The sequence below is a fragment of the Galleria mellonella genome, unplaced genomic scaffold, assembly GCF_026898425.1.
Source record: "Galleria mellonella isolate WM207_F2 unplaced genomic scaffold, CSIRO_AGI_GalMel_v1 utg800, whole genome shotgun sequence".
Taxonomy (NCBI): domain Eukaryota; kingdom Metazoa; phylum Arthropoda; class Insecta; order Lepidoptera; family Pyralidae; genus Galleria; species Galleria mellonella.
The window spans coordinates 111,758-139,086 of record NW_026442158.1 but is presented as its reverse complement, the minus strand read 5'-3'; the positions used below and the strand labels follow the sequence as shown (position 1 = coordinate 139,086).

Sequence of the window (27,329 nt, the reverse complement as noted above, 5' to 3'; positions counted from 1 at the left end):
TTTGCTAAAAAGATCCCATTGATATTCAAAGAGTCATGTATGTGGTTAATTGATTAATGATCAATTAACCACATACATGATCATTAATGATCTAGTTTATGTATACCAGGGATGCCCAAACCGTCTGTCGTAATTCACTGTTCGACATTAACTAAAAAAATGCATATTGTACGGAAAACTAATATATCGTCATAGTTATAGAATACTGACGGATCTGACAAATATTAAATATATATATCCGTCAGTATTCTACGACTATTTTTTTTTTTTTTACAACACAGGGGGCAAACGAGCATGCGGCTCACCTGATGATATATATATATATATATATATATATATATATATATATATATATATATATATATATATATTCCAAAGAGTGGTTGTGCGTGGAAGAAAGTGCCTTGAAAAACGCACGGTGGAGGACCGCCATATATATATATCACGATATACCCTAACTAGAATCCTGCATCACACATGCACACTTGCAACCTCTCAGAGTCGATCGATCGTAGTCTAACAATATTGAAGTAGATCGCCAGCAGTTCAAGTTTGAGTACCCCTGACTTATACGATCATAAATTTTGTAAGTTTGAATTTGGCTAATAAACTTTTATGGCCCTTCGTTGATAAGAAATACGGTTAACACATCAAATTATTAAAAGAGAAGGAGCATATATTATAAATACAGAAAGAAAAAAGAAAAAAACTTTACACAAATATACGACAGCATTAACACAGGGGTATAGAAGAAAAAATTATCAACCTCTCTATTGTAAAATAAAATAAATATTTTCAAACAATTTAACACACAATTTTAATATCCTTGAAATACAGAGAACGAAGTAACGGTATGTAATTAGATTATGGTATATACCATAGATAGAGCATCGAACCTCAAAAACGGGTCAACTTTATGTCAGCCAATTGTCATATTAGCTGACACGTTTTTTTGTCAGTGTTCTATATATTTACGTATAAAATACATCTTGATGTATTATTTAATAAAGAAAATGAGTGTCTACGCATTAAAAAGATGCAAATTGTAAGACAAAATAAATAAAGAAGTTATAAAGCAATGACTCATAATTATTTATCACGCAAAATTGTATGAAAAAGCTGACCCATTATTTTCGAAGCATTTCTATGGAGACACTCTATCTATATCTAATCTAAGGGTACATACTAACAAAAAAAAAAGGAAACAACAAAGTTGTATTCATTTATCTACAATAGTAACAATTATATTATTTGTGGCCAGTCATGTCATTATTTGTATACGTTTTTTAAACATTTGTGACTATTTAGCTACGAGAAAGTTATTGTCCGTGCTAGCTAACCATTAAGCTAATGTACGTCATAAATTTTTATATACATTATATATTACACGTATATTGTCCATTTGTAATATAAGTAAATGAAATATGTTCAATTTCAATCTATTGATTGTTCCACTGGCATTATTAAAAGGGCCGTGTGAAGTGTTGTGACGCAAACGCAAACTGCAACCAACTGTATGTCCTTTATGTCTAGTTTTTTTTTTGCAATCAATAAAACCTACACTTACTAGAATAAACTAAGACAATTACTACATGAAGTGTTGAGTGTTAAAGCCGTATCGAGAAACGGTCAGCCATTTTGTTTAAGTTTATATTTTGTATTTTTTTTTGCAACTGCAGAATAAAGTGTGTCAGTTTTTGGTGATTAGATCTATAACATTTAGGTCTCCAGATTCAAATACACACCAACGAATCGCGTAAGTGTACATATAGTATGGTATAAGTTCCTTCAAACAGTAATAATAGAGTAGGTCTGTTGGACAAGTATTTGCAGAGAAAAGACATCATCATGAACCTTCTCAATATGTACTTGAAAAATAAAAAAATAAAAACATGTTTGACTTTTAATTTAATTCTTTATTCCTCTTTTAAAACTACATATGCTAGGTTCAAAGACCATACATACGCGGTACAGACGTTGAGTGCGCGTACCAAAAAGTCTGTACGTTTAAAGATTTTTTCTGAATTATTAAATTTAGAATTCACTTCCACGCAACGGGTTTTCTCCTTCCTAGAATCATTTAAGCGAGGCGCGAAAAATCACGCAGGCTGTTAAGATAACGATTGTCAACATAGTACAGTTTGCTTTGATGGTTACCTTCATATTAGATCGTCTAACTTGTTTATCGTCATCTCATGAGAACTGATCACTTTGAACAACTACTAATAAAAAAAAACTGGTCTTTTTTTTCTTTGCAAATATTGACAATCTAATAAAGATTTCTATTACTAGATGTCGGCTCATATAATATTAGATTCGGTTATCATTTATGAGGCATTGTATGGTTTACGAGTACATCGTAGAGTATTACGATAATGGTATTCCCATAATACTACCCATACAATATTTTGTTTATTTGATGCTTGAACACGTTTCCAAGTGTGATCCCATATACGCAAGTATGAATACTGTATGATAACGCTTATTTACACAACTCAGGTAGGGCTTTCTTCTCGTCTCCTTGTACTTGGGTGCGTTTAGAATAGCTCGTTGAGTGAAAATTAAGCCTTAAGGATAATATATGTTGTTGTGACTATGGATTATCTTAATACCTAACGATTTGCGTTTAAGACTTATGTTACGTATTAGGGTATTCGCGATGGGGGTGTTTTTGGTGTACTTGTTTTTCCGTCAGAATAGAATAACCACAGAGTGTTTGTGGTCAGAGATATTTCTTATGCAACTTAGAATGGCAAACAAGCTGACGGCCCATTTGATGGACAGTGGTAACCGTCGCCTATAGATATGAGCAGTACCATAAACATAATAGAATATACTGTTTCACCCATGACACCCCCCATGCATTGCCATTCCTGAGGACTCCGGTGTTATTCTTCTGTATCCTCTAAATTCACTGCCATATCCCACCCTTCAACCGAAACACAGTCATGCATACACAACTGCTTCACGATAGAAACACGAATGGGACAGAGGTGGCCAAGTTAACGACTTTTATACAAAGTCTCCCTCTGGTATTTAAAATCTAATGTTATTTCTTTGTTAATTATTTCAGTAAAATTTTATTCATTAATTATATATTAATTATACAATAACACATATCTGATGATTTCCTGGGTGACTGTAAAGCTCACCCAGTTAATGAAATAAATAAATAAATACAAAGAATTGCAGTGTAAAACGGACACGAGTTCGTTGACGTACACAAAGGGGAAATTCGTCCCTCGTCTAATATAGGTGCCAGATTCGACTGTCGTTCGGGACAACCTGATCTGCGAAATTTAATAAAGTGTCATATTATTCTTTTATTTATGAGAAGTGTTTAATACTAAATGTTCGTAACATGGTGTCAAGTGATTTTGGATATTTATCGAACTATTGGAAAACGGAAGTAGTACTTTGTACAAAAGTCGATTGCTTGGGTACCTCTGTCGTGTTTCTACCGTGAATCAGTTGTGTTTGCATGGCTGTGTTTCGGTTTGAAGGCGTATATGGCGTGAATTTACTGGGTACAGAGGAGTAACATCTGAGTCCTTAGGAATGGCAACGCATGGGGGGTATCATGGGCGAAACAGTATACTCTGTTATGTCCATGGTACTGCTCATGTCTATAGGCGTCGGTTACCACTTTCCATCAGGTGAGCCGTCAGCATGTTTGCCATTCTAAGTTGTATAAAAAAAATAGTGTTATATTATATAGTTATATTATATAGTTATATAGATAGTGTCTCCATACAAATGATTCGAGAAAAGCGGGTCAAATTTTACATACAATTTTGTGTGATAAATTTATAATTTCTATGTTTATTTTTCTTATAATTTTTGCACCTTTTTAATGGGTAAAATTTTATTTTATTTATTAAATAATTACATATAGAAACATCAAGATAAATTGTGTGCATAAGTATATACATAGAACAGTAATAAAATAACGAGTCAGCTAATTTGACAATTAGCTGACAAAAAGTTAACTCTTTTTTGAGACTCGATGCTGTATCTATATAATCAACGTGACAGTTATATGCAGGGATGTTAAGTGCATTGGAAACAATTCCAACTAAATAACTAACTTGTCTACAAAGACAAGTTAGTTATTTATGAAATAAAACCAATTTGGTATAGAAAAATAAAACCGGTATTGAGTTAGTGGGCGTAGAGTAGGTTGGAACAAGGTTTGATGTTGATTTAAAAATAATACTGTGGATATATTTCGTAATAATTTATTATTCTTTCCTGAAATAAAATAACCGGTTGGATTGGTAAAAAGAAGTCAAAAGTGCGTTGGACATGTCGGTTCCATATTATCATTGTACTTATATATTTATTAGATATTTATTTATTTGTTGGTAACACTTTATTGTACAGTAAAGTCTTAAATTATAATATACAGAGTTCTTAAGAAAAGAATGAGTACAATGGCGGACTTATCCCATAAAAGGGATTTCTTCCAGTCAACCTTTGATTCTAATATATTTGTTAAGTTACAAAAGTACCTACATTTTTCGCAACTTCGACCGTGGGCCGAACACACTGATAAACGATGAATATATCGTAGATACATTTAAAAGTTTAGAGATTAAAACAATTTAGAAAGTGAAATTGTGTATGTACAAATAGATTTTGCATCGTAATAAATAGTTTTTTGCTCCATAAATAAAAATAACAGCTTTAATTGTCATAAAATTAAAATGAACCTAACACTAGATTAAGGACTAAGTCTTATTGATCACAAAAATAATTGTGAAAATTACTTCAGAATTGATAATGTAATGTAATATGCTATATCAAAAATCAATTGAATTACATAATTTCGTTCCTCTGGAAGTTACTTAAAGATCTTTATTTTTATTTAATATAGAGGCAAGAGTGTGACTCACGTGATAGTAAATGATGGCCGGCGTTCATAAGCACCCGCAGTATTAAAGAAATTGCAGGTGTATAGCCGGCCTTATAAGAAGAAATATAGTCTATTTTTAAAGGTTCAATGTCGTATTTTTTCGAAAATACTTCTCTTGGGAGTTAGTTCCATACTGTGGTTGTGCGTGGAAGAAAATGTCTACAGAAACGCTCATTATAGGACCCCCTCCCATTCATAATGGCGAGATGAAACTTGTGACGGGTTGTATGGTAATGAAATTTAACAGCTGATTGAAATATTCCTCTAAACACATTCCATGATATATGAGTATGTGATAAAAGACGCAAAGAGACGTAACGTCTCCAGGTAATGCTAGTAGATCGAGGTCATTGACAGGTCATACTGAACCTAAATAATACGGAATACTTAATACGGAACTGTAAATATTAATTACTAAGTACTACTTCAGTTTGTACATGTCTGTCATGTATTAATTTTCTGAACGCTTTTTCAAATTTGATAATTAATATTTTGTAGATACGTAGTTAAAAAATTAAGGAGACAAACTTTTTAATATTTCGAAAGCTAACATTACGGAAACGAAACGGTCCTACGAGACACACCCTTAATAAAATATAATTTGGAATTTTCTAAAGATGTCTTTAACGACTTTGATGGGCTGGGATACGCGATGAAAAAAAAAACATATTTTGTCCTTTAAACGTTTGAAGTATAATGAGATGAATGTGTATAGAAATAAATAATTGGTGTTTCTTTACAAGTTCCAAGAGTCATAATATTGAATCATACATCATTTTATTTAATTTCCAAATTAAATTTAAACTACGAAAGTTAGTCGTACTTAAACTACGTTAGTTAGTAGCCTAGTTATTAGAGGGCGTAGATTCAGCAAGTCTTTGACTTTTGCACTTCGCATGTTGGAGTTCGAATATGGCCGATATAAAAAAACTTTGAATGTATTTTGTGGTAAGGTTGAATCAATATTTAAATAAGCTATTAGTGACAACTTGTATATGTAATGTGTAAATAATATATAATACTAGCTGACTCGGCAAACGTTTTATCATATACGTTATTTCGAGAATTATACATGGAAATTTATCGTACTACAATTATTATATTCGATTGCCATCTTGCAACCATATTGCGGAATTTTAAAAATTGCGATTAAACAATAGGGGTTGATCGTAAAAGGGTGAAAATTTGAATTTGTATGTATTTTTCAATGCTAAATCATAATAAAATAAAAATAAATAAAAAAGTAGTCAAAAAATTAAAAAAAAATTTTTAGGGGTGGGTCACCCTTATCATTGAGGGGTATGAAAAATAGATGTTGGCCGATTCTCAGACCTACCCGATATGCACATAAAATTTTATGAAAATAAGTAAAGCCGTTTCGGAGGAGTTTGGTAACAAACACCGCGATACGAGAATTTTATGTATTAGATATAACTAATTTTATTTGAATATGATCGATATTTTTATCAATGGATGAAATTAAAGTTGTAATACCACTTGTGCTATTGCTTTACGATGACGGGATACCAGTTCAGTAATGGTATACCAGCAACAACGAATTTACCAGCGATGATTGCTAGTAGAAACCACATGGAGATCAAATTGATGGATATAATGCTTCTAATGGAGCATTTAGTCCCTGTTACTAACGATCCCTTTTCCTCACTCTGCGATATTAGAAAATACTATTCATAGCTGAATTATTTCTAGAGATAGTAATAATAACATTGGTTTTTTATACTTGGCAAAGTGTGGGCATACGAACTTACGTTAAACACAGCAGCGTCAGTTTATATAATAGTATATTCATATATGTAACAATTATTATGTAAACAAATTTATGTATATAATAGTTTACTCCTGTTTTTATAGACAAACCTTAGAATTTTAAATCAGCATTTCATCATTTAAGCCGTGAAATATCCACTGCTGAAGATAAGCATTCTCCATACGGGACGTTTTGCCCGTATGGGGAATGGTTATGTTCAGCAGCACGCTGGGTTTTGCCACGCTTGGCAGGCGGGTTGGGTCGGTTAGTGATGTTTTAAGAGTGACGTTGCTGCCTATTCCTCTATCTTTAAGTACATTATTTAATAATATTTAAAATAAAACTATTATATAATATACTTTCTGTCTAGCAGTATACATAATATTATAATTATATTATATGCATTCTTTTTATTTTTATTATCATTACAATGAAGTGAAAAAAAGGTACAAACATATCAAATTGTAGGCAGGTACCCTGATACCTGCTTACTTTTATTTTATTTTAAAATTTCACATTGCTTGCGAATTTACCTATATTGAACGAATAATGGCCTCATTCTCGCGTTACCGAGCCCCCAGATTCATCACAATGTAATGGAAAATTTAAATAAAGATATACACGGAATGCGAGCGCGTTCATTATATGTCTTCATGTGATAAGATATAAATAATTGAAGAATTTTTCCCTAAAAATTTGGTTTAATTTTTGATTAAATTAATACGAGAGAGTGTACTGAAAAATAAACCTTAAAATTAACTCACAATTTGAGAATATCGCTGATCGTATTGTATAAATAGGTATACAATAAAATACAGTTGAAGTAATAAACACCTCTTTTATGAAGTTGGTTGAAAACACAGTTCACAACAAGAAAATAACGTATCGACGAACTAACAAGTAGCTATATTTTGCTCCACAAATTTACAAACGCGATTAACATGGCAAAAGAACTTGGAATGATATAAAGATTCTAACAATACTCCATACATTCAAACTTATCCAGGCATTTAGAAGTTGCGATGGAACAACGAAACTCACATACCTACATGAACCCTAAAATCATTACACTCCTTTTTTGAGCAGTTAAAAAGGAGTCGAATAGAGAAACTCTCCCCTTCTTAAGTCAACGATATCTTTGATAAGAACAGTCTCTGTAGACCATTAGAGGTCGTTAAATACAGTCACTATTACTGTCGTGATAATCTTGCACCATTAATCAATGTAAGTTTGCCATCATTAGAAGGCACTTAACCACTTACAGCTGCATGTCGACATGAACTAAACTTTGAACTAATCCACTTATATATTAGTAGGTTACCCACTTATATACTAGTAGTTTTGTCACATCTCCATAATCTGTACAGTCGGTATTTCAGGTATCCCATAGGCTGTAGTGTCAAATTCAAATCAACTTTATTCAAATAGATTTATTTACAAGCACTTTTAAATCGTCATTTAAAATATACTTTTTTACGGTAGCATGCGCTGAGAGCCTTTTTTAAAATCTACTGCTGGGTTGGGAAAGTTGTTATTCGTTGAGAAGAGCCTGCCGAGAGGCTGAGAGCCCGAAGAGAGAGTCCTTTGTGACTACCTTTGTGGTATAAAAAAAAATTAAAATATTATAGATACGACAAACGCAGAGCAACGCAAGGGAATGCGATCGCATACCGTAGATATACTTTTTTTACGGTAGCATGCGCCGAGAGCCGACTCGAATGTAATTAAAAATACTTTTAATACTCAGCCAGAATATATATTAAACAACTCATCCGACCTTCATATAATTGAGCAAATATTGCAAATACGTAATATCGGTCTGGTCCTTCGAGCCGGATTAGAATTAAGGATCTATAAATAAATAATATAATAGATATGCTAATTAAGATTATTTTACTAAATACATTTTTAAATTCTTCATTTGATTTAATTTCCTGCGGGTTCTTAGCTAATAAATAAAAAATTGAAATCCACCGCAATATTATAGGTACTCATAAGTATTTAAAAGTTAAAGTTAAGTTATATCAATTTACCATCATATTATTTTTTCCTCAAAATTTTGGATAAATGTCAGTGTAAGGATAATATATGATGTGGATAATAAGTAACTCTTAGAGGTACTTAGGTGTATTTATATAAAAATAAAACATCATAACATAAACGTCAAAAATCAAAATCTATTACAGAATATTAAATCATGATTTTTCATATACAGACCGATCAATCATGATTGTGAAGGTTTTCATTTCATAAAAAAAAACACGCTATTTGCCATCCATCAAATTAATCAGTACTTATGTTTAGGGTGAGAATTATATTTTCTTTTTAACAGTATGAAGATTAAATACTACAAAATAAATACGAATATATATATATATATATATATATATATATATATATATATATATATATATATATATATGCCACGCTTGGTAGGCGGATTGGCAACCGCATTTAGGCTTTAGAGATGTTTTTAATAGGGACGCTGGTGCCCATCTTTCGTCCTTCCTTAATCGCAACCACGGGAAAGGAAGGGGTGGCCTATTCTATGCCAGGACCACACGACCGATGTGTGAATAAAAGGAATTAGATTCGCGCTATTATATATATATTATAACGCATCAATATTTTTTGCTTATTTCAAAAAATAAATAAGAAAACTTGAAACGAAAAATATTTTTGACTGTTTTTATTACCTCAGCGAAAGGGTGGCAAGTCTAGTGTCAAACTATGCCTCATTACCTCGCCTGGAATTACAGTCGCGAGTACGTAACTTTAAAAACTAAGAAAAAGGTCTTAAAGGCAGTTAGCATAGTTTAGACTATGTCGGTTGCCTTTAAGGATACTTATTTCCTTGCACATTTTTCCCTTTCAAATTACGAGACCCTAATAACGGAAAAGAGCAAAGGGTTAAAAATAGACGTCTGTTTTATGAGCGAAAAATTATTTTCCAATAAGCTCTCGAATGGGATGACAAATCTTATAATATTTATGACTCAATATCAAAACATTTATGAGAGATAAATACTTTCTACGTTTTTATATTTTGTATAAAAATACGAGTATTATCATCCTTCTTTACTCTTTGTTTTTACATCTGTGTTCTTTCAATAAAATGTGCGAAAGACATATTCTCTGATGAATAAAAATAAGCACTTTTTGGATTCTAAAATATCTACTTTGACGAATTCATGTTTTATCCATTTATTTATTTATTTATTAAACTTTAATACACCAAGATATTGTAAATGGCAGACTTAACACCATATGGCGTTATCTACCAATCGAGCGTAGATAGGAATAACAGAAAATATAATTGACGGTAGAACGTGGTGAGCAAATAAGTAGAAAAACAATATTAAATTAAAACATTAATTTAAAATAGTAAAATAGTAATATAAATTATTCAAAAGATTAAGAAATTGTATCATTAGAAAGAAGGTAGACTTAAAGATAATATAGCGACAAAATTACAACGTAACTCCGTCAGTTATAAACCAATTTTCAAAATTATTTTTTTATCTAATATCATTTATTAATAGATTAGTTTCATAGAAATTTTATCATAATCGATTCAGCAGTTTAGTTTTTAAATCAAAATAACTGGCTTTGCCACAATTGAAGTCGATGTGTTTTTTTGGGAACACATTTTTAAAATTATTATGTAATTTAATGGCAAACAAGCTGACGGCCTACTGATGGGAAGTGACAACTGTCACCAATATTTCTTTATAAACAACTTCTCATATATTGCTATTCTTGGGGGAATCACTCATTAAATTGAAACACGCGTGGGACAGTAACAGCAAAGCAAATGCCATTTGTACAATCTTCCTCTAATTATACGAGTATGTTGCAGTAAAAGTAGCATATGGCAGTCAATTAATGCACTGCACTCATTATTTTAATTGCGGATCACAAGCACTGATATAGGTAGAAAATTCATAGTAGGTATATCTATTCATAATTACTGGAGTAATGTATTGAAATTCGTTGCCATGGCGTTTGTTATCAAATCAATTTGCTTTATTTGACCATGTACTCGTATATTATATTAGCTTACTCTAGTAATTACGATAAGCTTAGTAAATGAACTCGATTATTATAGTATTACAAGACATACTCACATCCACATATTTACTACGTCGTCCATTTGTTAAATGTCGTTTGGCAGCTTTGATTTCCGGGGCGATTAAAAGAATGTACTAGTGCATCCTAGAACTAGCAAGTATTTTCTTTCTTTTGATAAGTCAGCAATTTTAGTCTTTGTTTCGAAAAAAATAGGCGAAATTTCGAATAAAACTTAGTAAAGTTTTATTCGAAAATTCGCGTACGTGCGTAAAAGCAACATATATTCTTCTCTATCTCAAATGATAAGTAGGTATATTTTTTTTATGCAACTTTATATATATTTGGACATAATAGAGTAAGAGTTTGGACATAACTGTTTCGTCCAAAATACGCCCGCCCCCCCGCCGCGCATTGTTTTTCCTGAGGACACATGTGTTATTCCTCTGTACCCTGTAAATTCACTACCATATCCTACCCTTCAAACCGAAACACAGCCATGCGAACACAACTGCTTCACGATAGAAATACGAATGGGACAGAGGTGTCCAAGCAAACGACTTTTGTACAAAGTCTCCCTCTGCTAAAAAGTATATGTCATGATAATTTGTTGAAGCGTTAAGACATCCAGAAGTAAAGAAATAAATTTACTTTCAAATTTATAATATTAGTAACAATTATACTTTACTATCATAAAGACAACGGTAAACAGGAACGGAATGTAATGATGATAATATAAGAATCATCATCATTTCAGCAATTATTTGATTACTGCTGAATATAGGCCTTTCCCATAGACTGCCATAAGAAACGGTCCTGAGTTACCAGCATTTACTGATTCTCTATATTGCATTTGAGGTCGTCATTTCATCTAATGAGAGATCGTTCTATATTGCGTTTGCCCGTCAAGAATCTTTTTTCCTTATCGGTTGTTGGTTATTCGAGTTATGTTACCAGCCTATTGCCATTTCAGCTTGCTTATCCATCGGGCTATGTCGGTCACTTTGATTTTCCTATATAAGGATATAAATGTATTTTTTTCTCATTTAAGGGTTTCCTCTTGTCGATGCAACTAATTTATGCATCTTCTTCCAACCAGCTCTATTCCAGGCCGTATCCTTGACCTCTCTATACGACATAACACCTAGTGTTTCCTTTATCTGCCCCATGTAGTTATTCCTCGGTGTTCCCCTTCCTCTTTTGCTCTCTACTTTTCCTTCTACTATGCTCTTTAAAAAATCGTCATGTCGTATAAGGAGGCCCAGCATTTTGCCTCTTCTGTTCTCTAATGTTTTTATTAAAGTTCGTTTCTCATTTGCACTTTTCAAGATTTCCTCATTCGTTACTTTTTCTGTTCAGTTTATCCTTTCCATTCTCCTCCATGTTCACATTTCGAATGCCTCAAGCATTTTCTTTCTTTTCGCGTCATTGTCTATGTTTCCCACCCATTTAATGCTATGCTCCAAATATAAGTTTTTATAAATAAATATATATTAAACAAGAAAATGTATGGAATAGACTTAGATTATACAAATAGACATAAAAAAATAACAAACAAAAACAAAATAAATAGTATTTTTGTTATATTTTTCAACCTTGTTTTCTTTGTAGTTTCTACTAATAAGTATGTGTTGTTACACATAAATATATTACCTTATAACTGTATAAGGTAATATATTTATGAATAACATTGTCTTTATTTACAGCTTTAATTATTTAAAGTATGATGGCCAAGGTTATCGTTGTAATAAGTAGGTACATATGTATAATAGACTAAATTACCGCTAATTTGCCTAATTTCTTGACCAACATTAATAATTCACATTATGTGAAATTTATTGTCTTTAAAGAAATAGTTTTAATAGGTGCCCGAGGAGTTTCATTTCAAACATTGTATGTAATGAACAGGTACTTATGAAGCGTTACCGTTTATAATATTATCTTACAAAGTTCTGGGTGTCTACTTTAAAGTGATTCCTAAGGTTATAGCTTGTTTATAGAAATAATGTAAAGTTAAAAAAAAGATTTTTAATTAAGACAATAAGGAATAAAAATAAATACGAGTAGAAGCAAGCAAGAAACAGGAGTTTAGAAAAGCATTTGATAAATAAACTTAAAAAAAAAATAGTAGTGAAGAGAAAGCAAGTAATTTTGATTGAGATTCGGGTTTTGTTTATCAATCTAACGTGCAGTATTAGAATAAATACAACCGTGAAGTTTCTTTATAAATTTTAATAGCATAGAAAACCTCATCTCCTGTATGCTATTGGTGGCTTAAACCTGTCTGTGAAACTCTTTGAGCTGTTGCTCTATATTTTCGTACTTTTAGGTGAGTTGTATATTTTACATATAGTTTATGTTAAATAAAACTACATTATATTGTAATTATAATATTTTTATATACGAATATATATTTTTTAACATGGCAGTATAGCAGTTACGCATTTGTCTGTGGCTGTTGTGTTGTGTAGTTTTAAAGAAACAGTTTAAAAAAAGTGTCTCATCTGAAAAAAATTTGTTCTAAAATATTTAGAATTTTTAATGAAATTTTCAAGAATTCCTTTTAGAGAAGTGTATTAAAAAATTGTACATAGCATACCTTAATTTTTGGATGTCTATCTCATATTACCGATTCTTTTTTTTCTAGATGTATTTTCGTTATGAAACGTGGAGATTTACAATTTGACTGCCTTTTTTTAATATGTTACACGCTTATTTACATAATATTTTGCTAATTGCAGACCAAAATTCCAATTATATTTTTATTAAAAGTATTAATATAAATCAATAACCATTTTATTTTTGTCATAAATAATGATTATACTATTTTGTATAACTTGGATAAATAGATACTTTGCTAGTCAGTGAGACTGTAAAAAGAAACTTATACTGTGCTTCATTTACCGTAGATCCTATTAACAGTTAAGTTTCGCTAAGTATCCACTTAACAGTTAAGTTTGAGTGGTCGTAAAGTTACATGTTATCAGTCTATGAAATTTATAAGGACTGCAATACAACAGTACATATTCTAATCTCGTCTTAGATTTCTAACTGCGTATTAATATTGTTTTCAACTGATAATTCATGATTAATGGTTTATTGGCAACAAATATACATACATACATACATACATATCTGTCACGCCTGTCTCCCATTAGGGTAGGCAGAAACAATGGAACGCCAAATGCTTCGATTCAAACAAACCTCTTTCGCTTCTTCCACATTCATCAATCTTGTCATACACACTCGCCGGTTACGGGTACTTTTAATTTGGCCCTTCTTCAGCACTTCGCCTATTTGGTTGACATACGTCCGTCTAGGGCGGCCCCTACCGACATCTCCATTCATTCTTGCTCGATAAATCTCTTTCGAAATTCTTCTTTCATCCATCCTCTCCAAATGACCAAACCAACGCAACATTCCTTTTTCGATTTTTGTCACTACATCGTCTTTCAGTCCACACTTCTCTCTAATCGCAACAAATATAGAAATCTTAATTCGGATTTGAGTATGAAATAGAAGCCTTATAAATATTATAAATGTGAAAGTGCGTTTGTTTGTTATCTCTTAGCTCCTCAAAGATTTAAATAATTACCATGAGATTTTTTAATGGGTGAGAATGGAATGGTAAACCCGCTTGCGGTATTGGTATACGCTGGTGAGGATCCACTGACTGGTGATAGGTGTGGATGAAAGCATGTCAGTTAGTCCATCATGACGAAATGTACAAGAAATAACCACGATAGTTTCTAAGGAGGACCGCGTGGAGATCGGCCTAATAGGGTATATTGTTACCAATGGGGCAGTTAGATCCCATTACTAACAATTCCTTTTCCCTTAATTACTATGAAGTGTACACGTACCTACTATGTGGTATGGAGAAAGACTTACTTTTCTGGTCAATAAACATAACTCGATTAAGCGGGTGAAGACGGGTAAAAACTAGTCTAGTTTCTACATCACAAGTATCAATTTATATTTCGGTGAATTTAACAGCACTTACTCGCCAGTTAGTAATAGTCATTATATTACGTATAGCCATCTTGCACTACGTTACTACATTTCCGACAAATGATAGGTAGCGGAAGATTGCTTCCGGTTATTGAGCAGTTCTATCCATTAGTTGATTAGCCTTATCTAAAGTTTCTTTTATCAATCACTTAAATCGGAAGTTCTACAACTTACAAGTGCTCTGAGGTAAATTAAATATCAACAAATACAAAGAATATTTATTTATGTTATAGTAAAAAACACATACCATATACCTACCAACATATCAATCGTTAATTGTTCACTGCTGAACATAGGCATCCCCCTATTGGGGGGTTTTTGCTAGTAAATACCATGCTTGGCAAGCGATTTGGCAACCGCATTTAGGTTATGTTTTAAGAGCAACGTTGCTGCCCATGCCTCGAATATTAAGATCCTCTTATTCGCTTCTTGTGATACCCACGGGAAAGGAGGGGGGGGGGGGTGACCTATTCTATGCTGGAACTACACGCCAAAAATCATATAAGTCGGACTAATTACATATCAGTATTTTTTTTGAATAAGCAAAGGTGGAATGGTAACCCCACTTCTGCGGGGGGAAGGGATTGTTAGTAATAAGGAGGTTAGTCTTTATTGCTATTAATATACCCTATCAGGTCGACCTCCACGCGGTTCCCCCTGGAAACTATCGTGGCTAATTTATCATTGAGTTCGACACGATGGGCTAACTGGCCTGCCTTTCCATCCTCACCAATCATCCCTCACTGGTGCCCCGCCAGTGTATACCAATAGCGCAGGCGGGGTTACCTTTTCATTATCATTCATAAAAAAGAAAAGCCCCACTTGTGCTATCGGCATACGTTGGCTGGGCAAAAGTGAAGGGTGACAGGTGAGGATGAAGGCAGGTCAGTTGGCCTATAGTGACCAATTGAACAAGAATTAACCACTATGGTTTTCAGGGGGAACCGTATGGAGATTGACCTGATAGGATGTATTGCTAGCAATGAGGCTATTAAATCCCACTTGTAGAACCCGCCTCCATTATCTACTTAACATATTACGAATATGTTTATATAATAACATATACATAATTATAATCCTATGTATATATGTATGTATCTATGATAATATTCTATGTGTTTACTACGTTTCTTCAACAAAGGAATAAATAAAGAAAGGTAAAATAAAAAAATGCATACAACCGTTTAAGTGTGATTGTATAATAAACATTGCAACATCTATATAAAGTTTCACGTTGTACATATATAAGACAAGCAGCCCGTCCCAGCTACGCATGGGTAAAATACTAATAAATGTGTTTATTTACAACATTACATTAGAAACCTCTAAATTTGTCAGTATTTCTCTACAATATTATACATGTATTATACATATGAACCTTTCTCTTGAATCACGCTATCTATTAAAAAACCCCGCTTCGAAATACTTTGCGTAGTTTTAAAAATTTAAGCATACATAGGAACGGACAGACAGCGACAGCGACTTTGTTTTATACTATGTAGTGATTATATGTTTGCGCAAGCTTGTAATTACATATACTGTGTAGTCATTCATTAGCAATTAGTTCTTGCATATTACCCTATTCTATTTATTTCAACCAACTATCTGATATAAAATTATTTCTATAAAAAATGATTTCTTAAAAAAAACTGTATTCAAAGGTATAACGTAAAAAATTGTCTACAGAAAAAGATAAATGTATCTACATATAAGTCGAAAGCTTAATATACCGGAGGTCGTCCGTCAGGGATTTTATGAATAAAAATTATATCCCTAGAGCAATATTTTAGAGGTATCCCCGTCGCCCAGCACCGGTATATAAACGCACAGTATAAGTATGTCAATATGCTAGAAATACTTCAATATGGGTTATGCCTTTTTAACATTAATAGTTTTTATTTTTTATAATGGAAATTGAGTACATAGCCGCCTGATGGTAAATGATTATAACATCTAACTGAGTGGGTCGCAGGTTCAACGCAAGACTGCATCTAATTGCAATCTATGCAAACATTTTTTTACTTTAGAGTAATTATAAAAAAGGCTTATTTTCGCTAATTGGCGAAATACTCGTAGCTCCACCGATTTTACTGATTTTTTTTAATGTGTACTGTTTGGTCCGATAACTTGAGTCCGATAACGATATGAAAAATAGACCCGTTAATGGTTGTAGGAGATAAAGCAACATTTGCTGGGTCAGCTTTAACAAAAAGACAACTGTGATATTACGAATCTAATATTGTAAATTGAAGTTATAAAACATTGAGGATTACATTAACCGATGGATACTCTTTATCGTTTATTTTAAAAAATTAGAATAGTAAACTTATTGTAGATACAATAAAATACAAAAAATGTTCACTCTGAGAAAATAGGCGGCCTTATCGCGCTATATCTTCCAGACAACCTTTGGATGGAGAGGAGTTATAAACAGTTTGATCGGAGACACGATGAAAATTTTATTATTTTTAAATACATATACAGATGTGCAACATGCAATAATGTAAATATATATCATTACTTTCTATTAAATAAACTACCTTATATATAAACATATACATAAAACACAAAGTTATAACATTGTTAGATATTTTTTTTATTATTATTTCAGCCGTTAAGCTTGGATATAAGCCTTCCCCATAAGGGGAGTTTTGCCAGTAGTTGCCACGCTTGGCAGGCGAGTTGGCAATCGCAGTTAGGCCTTTAGAGATGTTTTAAGAGGGACGCTGCTGCCCATCCCTCGCCCTTCCTTAGTCGCCTCTTACGACACCCACGGGAAAGGAAGGGGTGGCGCATTCTATGCCGGGGTACACATGGCGATTTGTAAAGAATAGAGATATGTAAAGAAGTAATAATTATTTTTAACCAGACAAGCAAATTACGATGATAACTTACTGAAATAATAGTACATACGTGAGTCCATCAATGCCTAATTGTAGCCAAGACTTGTATAGTACTTTTCTTAAACAATGCGCGGAAATCAAAAAAACAATTTTACTTTTTAAGTTCAATGACGAATAACGAACAATAATAATTTTTCGCACGCCATAATGTTCCTTTGTTTTTTTTTTTCAATAAACAGCTTTCTATTTGCAAGCCAGTTCGTAATTTAAATAAAACCTTTTATTAGTTACCTCCTTGGTAGCCATGTTCCGAAATAAAAGGTCATTCCATTTTTAAATTACAGGACAGATAGTTTACATAGTAATTTATCTGGCCGCAAAACACGACAGATATGGATTTTCATATAACTTTTGCCGACCGCTGCCCGCATGTATCTGGCCAGTACGGCAATTTTGATTTATCTCGAAGAAAATTGTCAAAATAATGCTCACATTTCCAAGCATGTTTGAGAAAAAGTCTTTAACTTTAATTAATGTTCAATATGGGGCGATTCGCCCAAATATATCATTATGAGTAATAGTTTCAGAAACTTTAATTCCAAAATTTAATTTGTTTTAATGGTTTACCTTATACCTTGATGCTCGATGGGAATATAATAAGAATTATATACTTTATAATGGATATAGCTATGTATCTATTCCCACCTTGTTAGGTGCAAATATTTGATTAATATTAATTTGCTGTGTACATTGTGAATATATGAGAAGTAGTGGTAAACTAAACTATAAAGTAAACTAAGTACTGGCTGTACTGCATTATAATTATCTAATTAAAACTATTGCAAATTTTATTTGAAAGTTAACGAAATTGAATTAAATTACATTGAAATAAGGGTTTAATTAAAATTAAGAGTACACTAAACTAAGAGTACACCAATTTTGTTGCCGTTTAAAAACAGCAACAAAATTGGTGTACTCTTAGACACTTTTATGTAAGAACAACATGGCGCTTCAGGAGTATCATGGGTACCACAGTGATTTACATGGAATCGTTTATGTTTATTTAAGCGTCGGTTACCGCTATCCGTCAGCTTGTTTGCCTTTTTACGATCCGTAAAAAAAGACTAAGAATAATTTAATACTAGCTGTATCCCGCGTCTTTGCTCGCGCGAATCAGTATATAAAGTATCCTGTCTGCTAAGTTAGGATATAATCTACTCGTGTACTAAATTTCATACAAATCCGCTTAATAGTTTTTGTCTGATAGAGTAACAAACATTTTGTGTTACTATGGCACACGCATGAAGGAATGGTAACAAAGGAGATTATTGGATTATATATTTTGTTTTTGTATTTTTTTTTATTTGTGCTTTTTTTATTTTTATTCTTTTGTCTCTTTTGCTGTGTATTACGTGTATATTTTTTTTTATTGTAATTTGTGTACTGTAAGTAATGTAAATAAATTATCTATCTATCTATCTATCTATCCAAACATCTATATAAACTTTTGCATTTATAATACTAATATGATTTTTTCCCCCCTCTCCCCTTAATAAACACAGACTTCAATTTATTGATAAGGGAGTAAATTGTATTGGTTGTAAAAATAATCAGATAAAGATTGGTTGTTGCGTCACGTAAAATACTTACGCTTAAAATACTTACAGCAAAATTGAGAATCTCTTCGTTTTTGAAGTCGCTTAATAAAATTATAAAGTTAGAGAGAAATGACTGCTTAAAATTAATAAGTTTGGAGATAAAGATCTCACGATACGAAAGCCCATTGAGGTATATAAATTGGATTGAACAAATCGTTGGACGTTAAATGAAAAATCAATTGTTTCCCTTCGCATCGTTTCCGTTCACCGAGATGTTGAATAAGTAGAGAGCGGGTTTAAATTAATAATGTGTCAATGCCAATAAAGTAAGTATATTTATAATCTGCTTCTATATAGGTATTAAGCACAATTTTGTATATCTTTTTTTTTTAAATAATTTTAAATAACAATAACAAATAGCCAAAAGAAAATAACAAACACTGTAATTGAGGTATCTTTTTTCATAGTCTGCATTTTACTTTATTTATTGCAGTTTTATGTTGTTTTCATCATCATCATCATCATTATCATATCACCTTAGGGGGTTTTGCCAGTAGTTGACATACTTGACCGTCGGATTGGCAACTGCAGTTAGGCTTTGGAGATGTTTTAAAAGTAACGCTGCTGCCCATTACTAGCCCTCTCTTAGTCACCTCTTACGACACCACTGGGTAAGGAAAACGTGGTTTATTATGTGCTAGGACTCCACGAAATTCTTGTTAATTAAACACTATATTTACATTGAGTTCAATCGTAGAGAGACAGCAACAAAAGAAAGGAGGGACATTCTCGTACTATGATGTCCAAGTTACAGTTCGTATCTACCTGTAGGCTTCGGTTACCATTTTTCATAAGGTACATCGATAACTTATTTGCCATTCTATCATAAAAAAGCTTACCCATTTTTCAGGTAAAAGAACAGGATTTTTCACACATTGTTTCTTATCTCAACAGCAAAGTAAAACAAAATAAAAGGATATCGCGCTCGCGTAAATTCACGTCGGTTTTTTTTGCAAATAATATTATTCCAAATCAATGATTTGAACATTAATATTTTGTATGGAAGGAGAATTCAAATCGTGACAATATGGCAGCGCAATGGTTGAAAAATGGTAATATATGGACAGATACATATGTATATTGAAATGCGCTTGAATATTAATGGATGAGGCTGCTCACTGCACATACGGTAAATAAAATATTAATAATATAAATTAAATTATCATTAAAAAAGAATACTTGCTAAGAAAGTATAAGTTGCTAAATATAATAAAAACCTTACTTACTTTATGGTACTTAAGTGCACTGAAATTCTGAATAGAATTTTAGAATTTTGTCGCAATAATATATTTACATTGTAATATTCTCAGAGGAATTTCCGTACTTAATTATTAAGACTGCATATTAATACAAATAAAAATCAATTAGGAACTCGTACCAAATGTATATATAACTCTTTGTATCTTTATTTTTTACCTTTATTGCACCAAAAACAAAAATATACAATAATCAGAAAATTTCAGTGAAATACATTGATGGGTGAAAATGGTATGGTAACCCCGCTTGCGCTAACGGGATACGCTGGCAGAGCACCAGTGAAGGGTGATAGATGAGAATGAAAACAGGCCAGTTAGCCCATCATGATGAATTCATCAGGAATTAACCATGATAGTTTCCAAGGAGAACCGCGAAGAGGTCGACCTGGTTAGGTATATTGCTAGCAATGGGATTCTCAGTCTCCATTACTAACAATCCCTTTCCCCCCTTGTGAAATACATTAGCATAAAGTACAGATTACAATATAACATATAAAGATACAAAATGGCAATCTTATCGCTATGTCAATCTCTTACAGATGATATTTGATTAAAGGAGAACAGATAGAAATATATAAACCCGTTACTTTTACTTCAAGACCGGTATACCTATTAGGCTAATTCATTTTTTGTTGTTTGTAATTGGCAGGACAAGGTTTATAAAGAAAATTTTTGAAAAATCATACGGGAAGAGTACACTCGTGTGAAGGCGGGGGCGGATTGTTTCTTATACCTTGTGATATTGTGAAATTTCAGTATTATTAAATAGAGATATAAATACATATTAAGAAAGGAAAACATAACAATTTTTTTATTTCCTACAATCAAGGCTCTAACCCAAGTTTATACGCACAAATAACGCAAAGAACCTATATAGTTACACAAAGCAACTGACTTTGTAAAGTAGTTATTTAAATTAATATTAAAATTTAACGTTTAAAAACCTCACTTTATGTCACTTAAGTGCACTGAAATTCTGAATAGAATTTTAATATTTCGTCGCAATAATATACTTACATTGTATTATTCTCAGTGGAATTTCCGTACCTAATGATTAAGATAAAAATGTCCCTGAAGGTAAAGATATTCGAATATTCCTATTATAAAGAAGATAAATGTTTTATTTTTGTTGTTAAAGATAAAGAGAGTTTGCAAGTACGCCGGTGCGGTGTCTGCGTAGACAGTTCGGAAGTTCAGCGTTTAATCTCAGACTTTAATTAGTCTGCTTAGGACATATTTATTGCGAAAACAAAAATAAAAGTGTTCATTAGAATGTTTTAAAAGTAAAATATCATTTAAAAAAGATTTAAAAGTAAAACAACAGTTGGTGATGATCCTGAAAAGCGATAGGATTAAACTTGTCTTTAAAATTTTTTACTTGACCGTGAATTAAACGTTGCGTAGTTCTAACGTAATTTCATTATAAAACTGCTCATTAATTGGGCACGTGAAGTGTTATTTAAAAATATTAAGCTCCATCCCCTTTTTTTGATACCACTGAGGTGGCAAACAAGCATATGGCTCACCTGATGCTTACCGTAGCCTATGAGTGTCTGCAATACCACGGATATTACGCGCGCGATGCTAACCTTGAAAAAACCTCTATACTTCTTTTTTGAAGAACCTCATGCTGTAGTTTTTTGGAAAAACCTCGACAGAGACAGGGGGGCTTTTGGTGACATTTATTCGTGAATCAAATATTTAATGATAAATTATTTGATTTTTTGTTGTAGTTTATTCACTTATTTCAGTAAAATAATGAACAACGTCTCCCTTATTTTTATAGGTAAAATTTGGTGATATTTTGTTTGTCCTTTAGAGGGGACACATTGTATGCGCACTTATTTGTAATTACTGGTCCTTAAGATAATGTCTAACTACCTACCTAACTACTAACTAACCTCTTCTAAACTGAATATTTAATTTAAGAGAATGGCGCCCTATATTCTTCGTTATTCTGATTTTCAATTAACTCTTTGCATATTAGACGAGCAGTAGAATCCATAGATCAAGGATAATGCCTGCGGTTCTAATTTGCATCTTTATTCTTTGGTTCTTAGCCCACTAGTCGGTGTTCTCAAGATGTCGGCAATATTATCTCATTATTGGCAAGCAGACACGTTTTCCAATTAAAATATCTGATCGTATTAGACGCTTAGAATACTTAGATAATTATCTAGATTTTTCTTAATTAGAATTAAGATCGATATGAGAACTTTTAATAAGAGCAATAGAAGCCAAAATAATATTTTTTTCTATTTTTCTGTCAGTATGTTTGTTCCAGAATCATGCAAGAACTACAGAACTTTTTTATTAATGTTCAGGCTTAAGATTTCTTTAATTTTTTTTTTTTATAATTAAGGAACAAAGTTTGCGAGGTTATATTCGAGTACGTAATCGTACTCGAATATATGTTTTCGAAATTTTGTTCAAATTAATCAATCAAAATTCGAGCAGAACCTTGAGATGATTTTAATATTCGTGTCATGATTTTAATATAATAGTTTTTGAACTAAACAGTTTTGTAAACAAATTATTTAATTCCTCTTTAAAGAAATCAAGTAGAACTTAAAGTAGAAGAAATCATTTAGAAGTCACAACGGGTATAAAATGCTAAAAGTAAGAAAAGTGTCATAGTGTGAATGCGTAGTGCACGCTAATATTGTTTAGTTTTGTAGTATTGTTATTAACGCTTAATATTGTTGTTATTTCATATTACTACTAAATGAAGTAAAAATATAAAATATTAATTTATATTTCTATCTATTACTATCATAATTTATTAAGAAACTTGCCTCATCATTGTCGGTCTTAATTACATCAATAGTATTAACATTTTACTTAGCAAAAAAGGAGCTATTTTAATTTTTTTTATAAAGTACTGAAAATACGTTATATTTTTTATTTACTTCTTATTCTAAAATATTAAACAATTTACGCCCCTTGAGATACTTTGTACTTTGAAGGTTGAGATATTTTATGCGAAACTTAAAACTCAATCTTCTCGAAATTAGAATTTTGTATCTTCCAATCAATAAAAGAATTAAAATCTTGGTACAACGAAAAGGCGAGAATAATCAGTAAGGTTAATAAATCTTGATATAAAACCACATGCCGGAGTGTTACGACTTTGTGGAAATATAAGGGTATTTCCGTCAAGCAAAGCTTTTCCGCTCGTTCTTTTGAGTGTTGATATATAGCTCGTATTCTTGTATATATTATTTTACTGAGATGTGATGACAGCATTCCTTTTATATTCTTCATCATTTTTTATGAATTCTGTTTCCGGGGCTATTTTGACTTTTTCCAACTGTAATGTTAACTCGTAAATTCGTTCGCGTGACCGGTATATATCGATTGTCTACGGTAACGGTAGCTTATTTAATATCGAATTTTATGAAGATTGTTTAAGCTGTTATTTATTATCGTTAATGTGAAATTGTGTAAAAATATTTAGTTATTTGTTAGTCGATCTCGCCTAAAAAATTAAACAAATTTTAATGAAACTTTGGCAGGTTCACAGACGGGTCATATCTAAGATCAGTACTTGCTATTTATACATGTAAGTCATACAGACAACCAACCATGTGTGAAGGTGCAGCTTGTAAATAAAAATTAATTAACTCCGATACCTTTTATCTGCCTCGTCATATATTACATTACAAGAAGCGCGCTACAAAGTCGAATTGGCTAGGGAGCTAACAGATTAGAGCTAGCTAAATTACATAATTTTATTATGAATGTTAGAGGTCGGGTGTGTTAATAAGCTAGTCTCAATAAGTTTCCAGACTTGGTTTCTTGGAGCTTTGTTATGTTCATGTGCACAGGATTTCAAACTTTCTGAAACATGGACCGTGAACAATTCATGTTAATTCACGTTGCAGTGCAGCCAAACAATTTTGAAATAGGTATAGATAGATTCAGGTAGGTAGCTCAATCTATAATGTAAAGTTAATATGTAATATTTTTATATGTGCATCGAAGCTTAAGGAATATACCTGCGGATATGGGTAGATACTTGTGGTTTGTTATTGATGATAACATAGATTAATCTATTTATATAGACTTATTTTAGTATTCTAATTCTATTTTCTGTTAAAGAAACAGCATCAACCAGTAGATTCGAATGCCTTTAGTCTTAGAGATAAATTACTCTGTCATACCTTTGGCGTATGCTTATCGTAATGGTACCACAGTAGTGTGTGTGTTGTTGTTTTATAATTTGTTTCCAGCTTTATATACATATATAAATGTGACGTAGGATAATTTGTTAACAGGCGCAGGCGCAGGCGGGGCCGGCGTGCGGCGAGCGGGCGCATGGCGCTGCTGTATCGTGCGACGCGGCTCAAAGACCGCGCCGACACCCATGTGTTCACGTTCGTGGTGACGCGCTCCGCCACCAGGGAACCCGATCGCGATGTTACCTCCAAGGATTTCTGCTGCGCTCACCAGCGGTGGGCTGTCGCTTTCAGTCGCACCGATGCTTCTCTTGGTTTGTACCTACATATACCTACTTATCTTATTTATCCACATATAAACTATTCCTTTACTGCTATCATAGCCCATAGGATCGATAAGCTAAATTGGCAGTGAGTAAAGAAAGTTGGTAACCGACAATTGATGGAAGAATATTTCTCCAACGGCTACCCCATACAAGTAGGAGGAAAAAGGATTATTAGTAATAGGAACTAACGGCTGCATTATAACCAGGCCAGCAATATACCCTACCAGGTCGAACACTACATGGTTTGTAGGGGGAAACAATTCCAGATGTATTAGTCACGATGGGTTAACCGACTTATTTTTATCCGCATCCCTTTACTGTTGCCCCGTCAGCGTATACCGAAAGTGCAGATGGGGTTACCATTTCATTTTCACCCATTAAAATACCGGGGTATTTTTACGAGACATATAGCCATGTTCTTATAAGTGATACAGAGACTAACTTAAATATGTTTGCAGGTAGTTAATGAATACAGGTTACTCAGAAGAATTCTCTATGTTCCGCAGTAGATTGAATTAATGTAATTTGTCACTATAATTAATATAGAACAAATACAGTTAATATAATTCATACTTTCGATAAAAAAAAAGTGTTAAAACCTTATTGCAGATATCACTGTAACATAATAATTAATTTTATGTTCATTTGTTTACAGGAGTCTACTTAGTATGGCGAGGCGCGTGCGAAGGCATGCGAGTATACGTCGACTTTACCTTCACACTACTTAGTCGAGATCACTTTACTGCTAATGAAGGCTTTTCCGGCAAGCAAGTCAGATTCAGTGCAGGCTGCGCGGCACAGGGCCGCGGCCGCTGCGTCTCCCTCGCTGAGCTCAATGCCAAGTTCGCAGATGCTCGGGGCGAGTTCCAACTGGAGCTCAGCATGTCCCGGGTGCGAACGTTATATTCATGCGAGTTACGAGCTCCGCGACTTGATACGCCACCGATAGCGTTCGCCGGCTTTGACTGGTCTGTATCGGCTACTGGCGGGAGCAAAGAACCTCTATCACTACGTCTAATGAGATTATCAGGTGAAGGTCAACGCTGTCGCGTTCGTTATGCGCTTGCTCTTGGCGAAGGCGAGCGACGGTTACATTCGGGTCCTCTCGAATGCGTATGCGACGCAGAAGGACGCACTCCACCCTGGAATCCACGGCCACCATCACGTCTTCTACATAAGGGTGTGCGTTTAACGGTGGAATTGGTTTGGGCGAGGGCTTTAACCGAGCTGGCTATACCGGCTGCGGGTCGAGCCGCTACGTGTTACGATCGAGACAAACAAGCGTGGTCAGTTCGTTGCGATATGCACTCGGAGACAGTAAGGATGCACATGCTGTATCGTGATGTACACCACGTGCCACGAAATCACCTGCGGTACGTGAGTTGGTCAGCGTGGCTGGTGCGCTCCGCCCCTGCACCAGGGGAGCCGGACGCCGAAGAGTTGCCCGGTGCGCCTTTCGAGCACTATTACGCGCAGGAAAGTGCTGACGAAGGTCTGATGATGGAAACCGCACTTCGTGTAGAAGATGTATCGCGACCAGGATGCCCATTTCTGCATCCGGGCGGCGAGCTTCGTGTACGCCTTGAATGGGGTGACACTTACTTGCTCTTCCAAGCTACTTATCATGTCTATGACGATCTTTGTCGACTACAAGGACATCAAATGAGGTGAATATATTTTCTTTACTAATTTCTCTTATAATATTTTTATAGTGCGTTTAGTCTATAAGTCACATAACAGAATACTTTTACCATAGATTAAGGACATTGTCACTTTTTCTCATAAAAAAAAATAATAAGAAAGAAATTAAGTTCGTACTTTTGAATAGGTAAGTTTTTATTTAAACTAAATTATAATAATAAAAAGATACATTTTGGAAACTTAAAGGGGGAAAAAGCACAATAATTTTGTTTAGAACCTACTAAATGTTAAAAATCTATAGGCTAGATTATAGTAAATAATCCGTAAATATGTATATTTTTTATATACATAAGAAAAAGAGAACCGATCTATCATAATTACAGGTAAATAGTACCTGAGTTATATTGTACAAAATTAGCTAAAAGGACAAATTATTTATAACTAGTCGTAGCTTTATGAATTAGGATAGGATATATTAGCCAAATTTCGTTCGATCTATTTAATCTTTTATGATTAATGGAATAACAAGTATTTTAAACACTTTTACACTCTTCAATATTTATTTCCCAGCATTATGTCCTAGTACGCATGGTTAAATTTATATTTATAAAAGATTAATTGTATAAATAAAAAAAGTCTAAATGATAGTAAAATCCACACCAAAA

At 33.0% G+C, this 27,329-nt stretch overlaps 1 protein-coding gene across 2 annotated transcripts in view; it reads left to right on the top strand.

The window, feature by feature from the left end:
- The window catches only part of LOC113518372 (uncharacterized), a 55,818-nt gene that overhangs the window by 27,875 nt on the left and 614 nt on the right, over positions 1-27,329 (top strand). The window contains exons 1-3 of one of the 2 annotated variants that reach the window (XM_026903260.3): positions 1,607-1,756; positions 24,797-25,011; positions 25,679-26,690. In XM_026903260.3, coding sequence (XP_026759061.1) covers positions 24,837-25,011; positions 25,679-26,690 — 1,187 coding nt within the window. In that variant the 5' untranslated portion in view covers positions 1,607-1,756; positions 24,797-24,836. Of the gene's footprint in view, positions 1-1,606; positions 1,757-24,796; positions 25,012-25,678; positions 26,691-27,329 lie in introns of those variants that run through there. The other variant, XM_052901811.1, reaches the window with a different exon arrangement.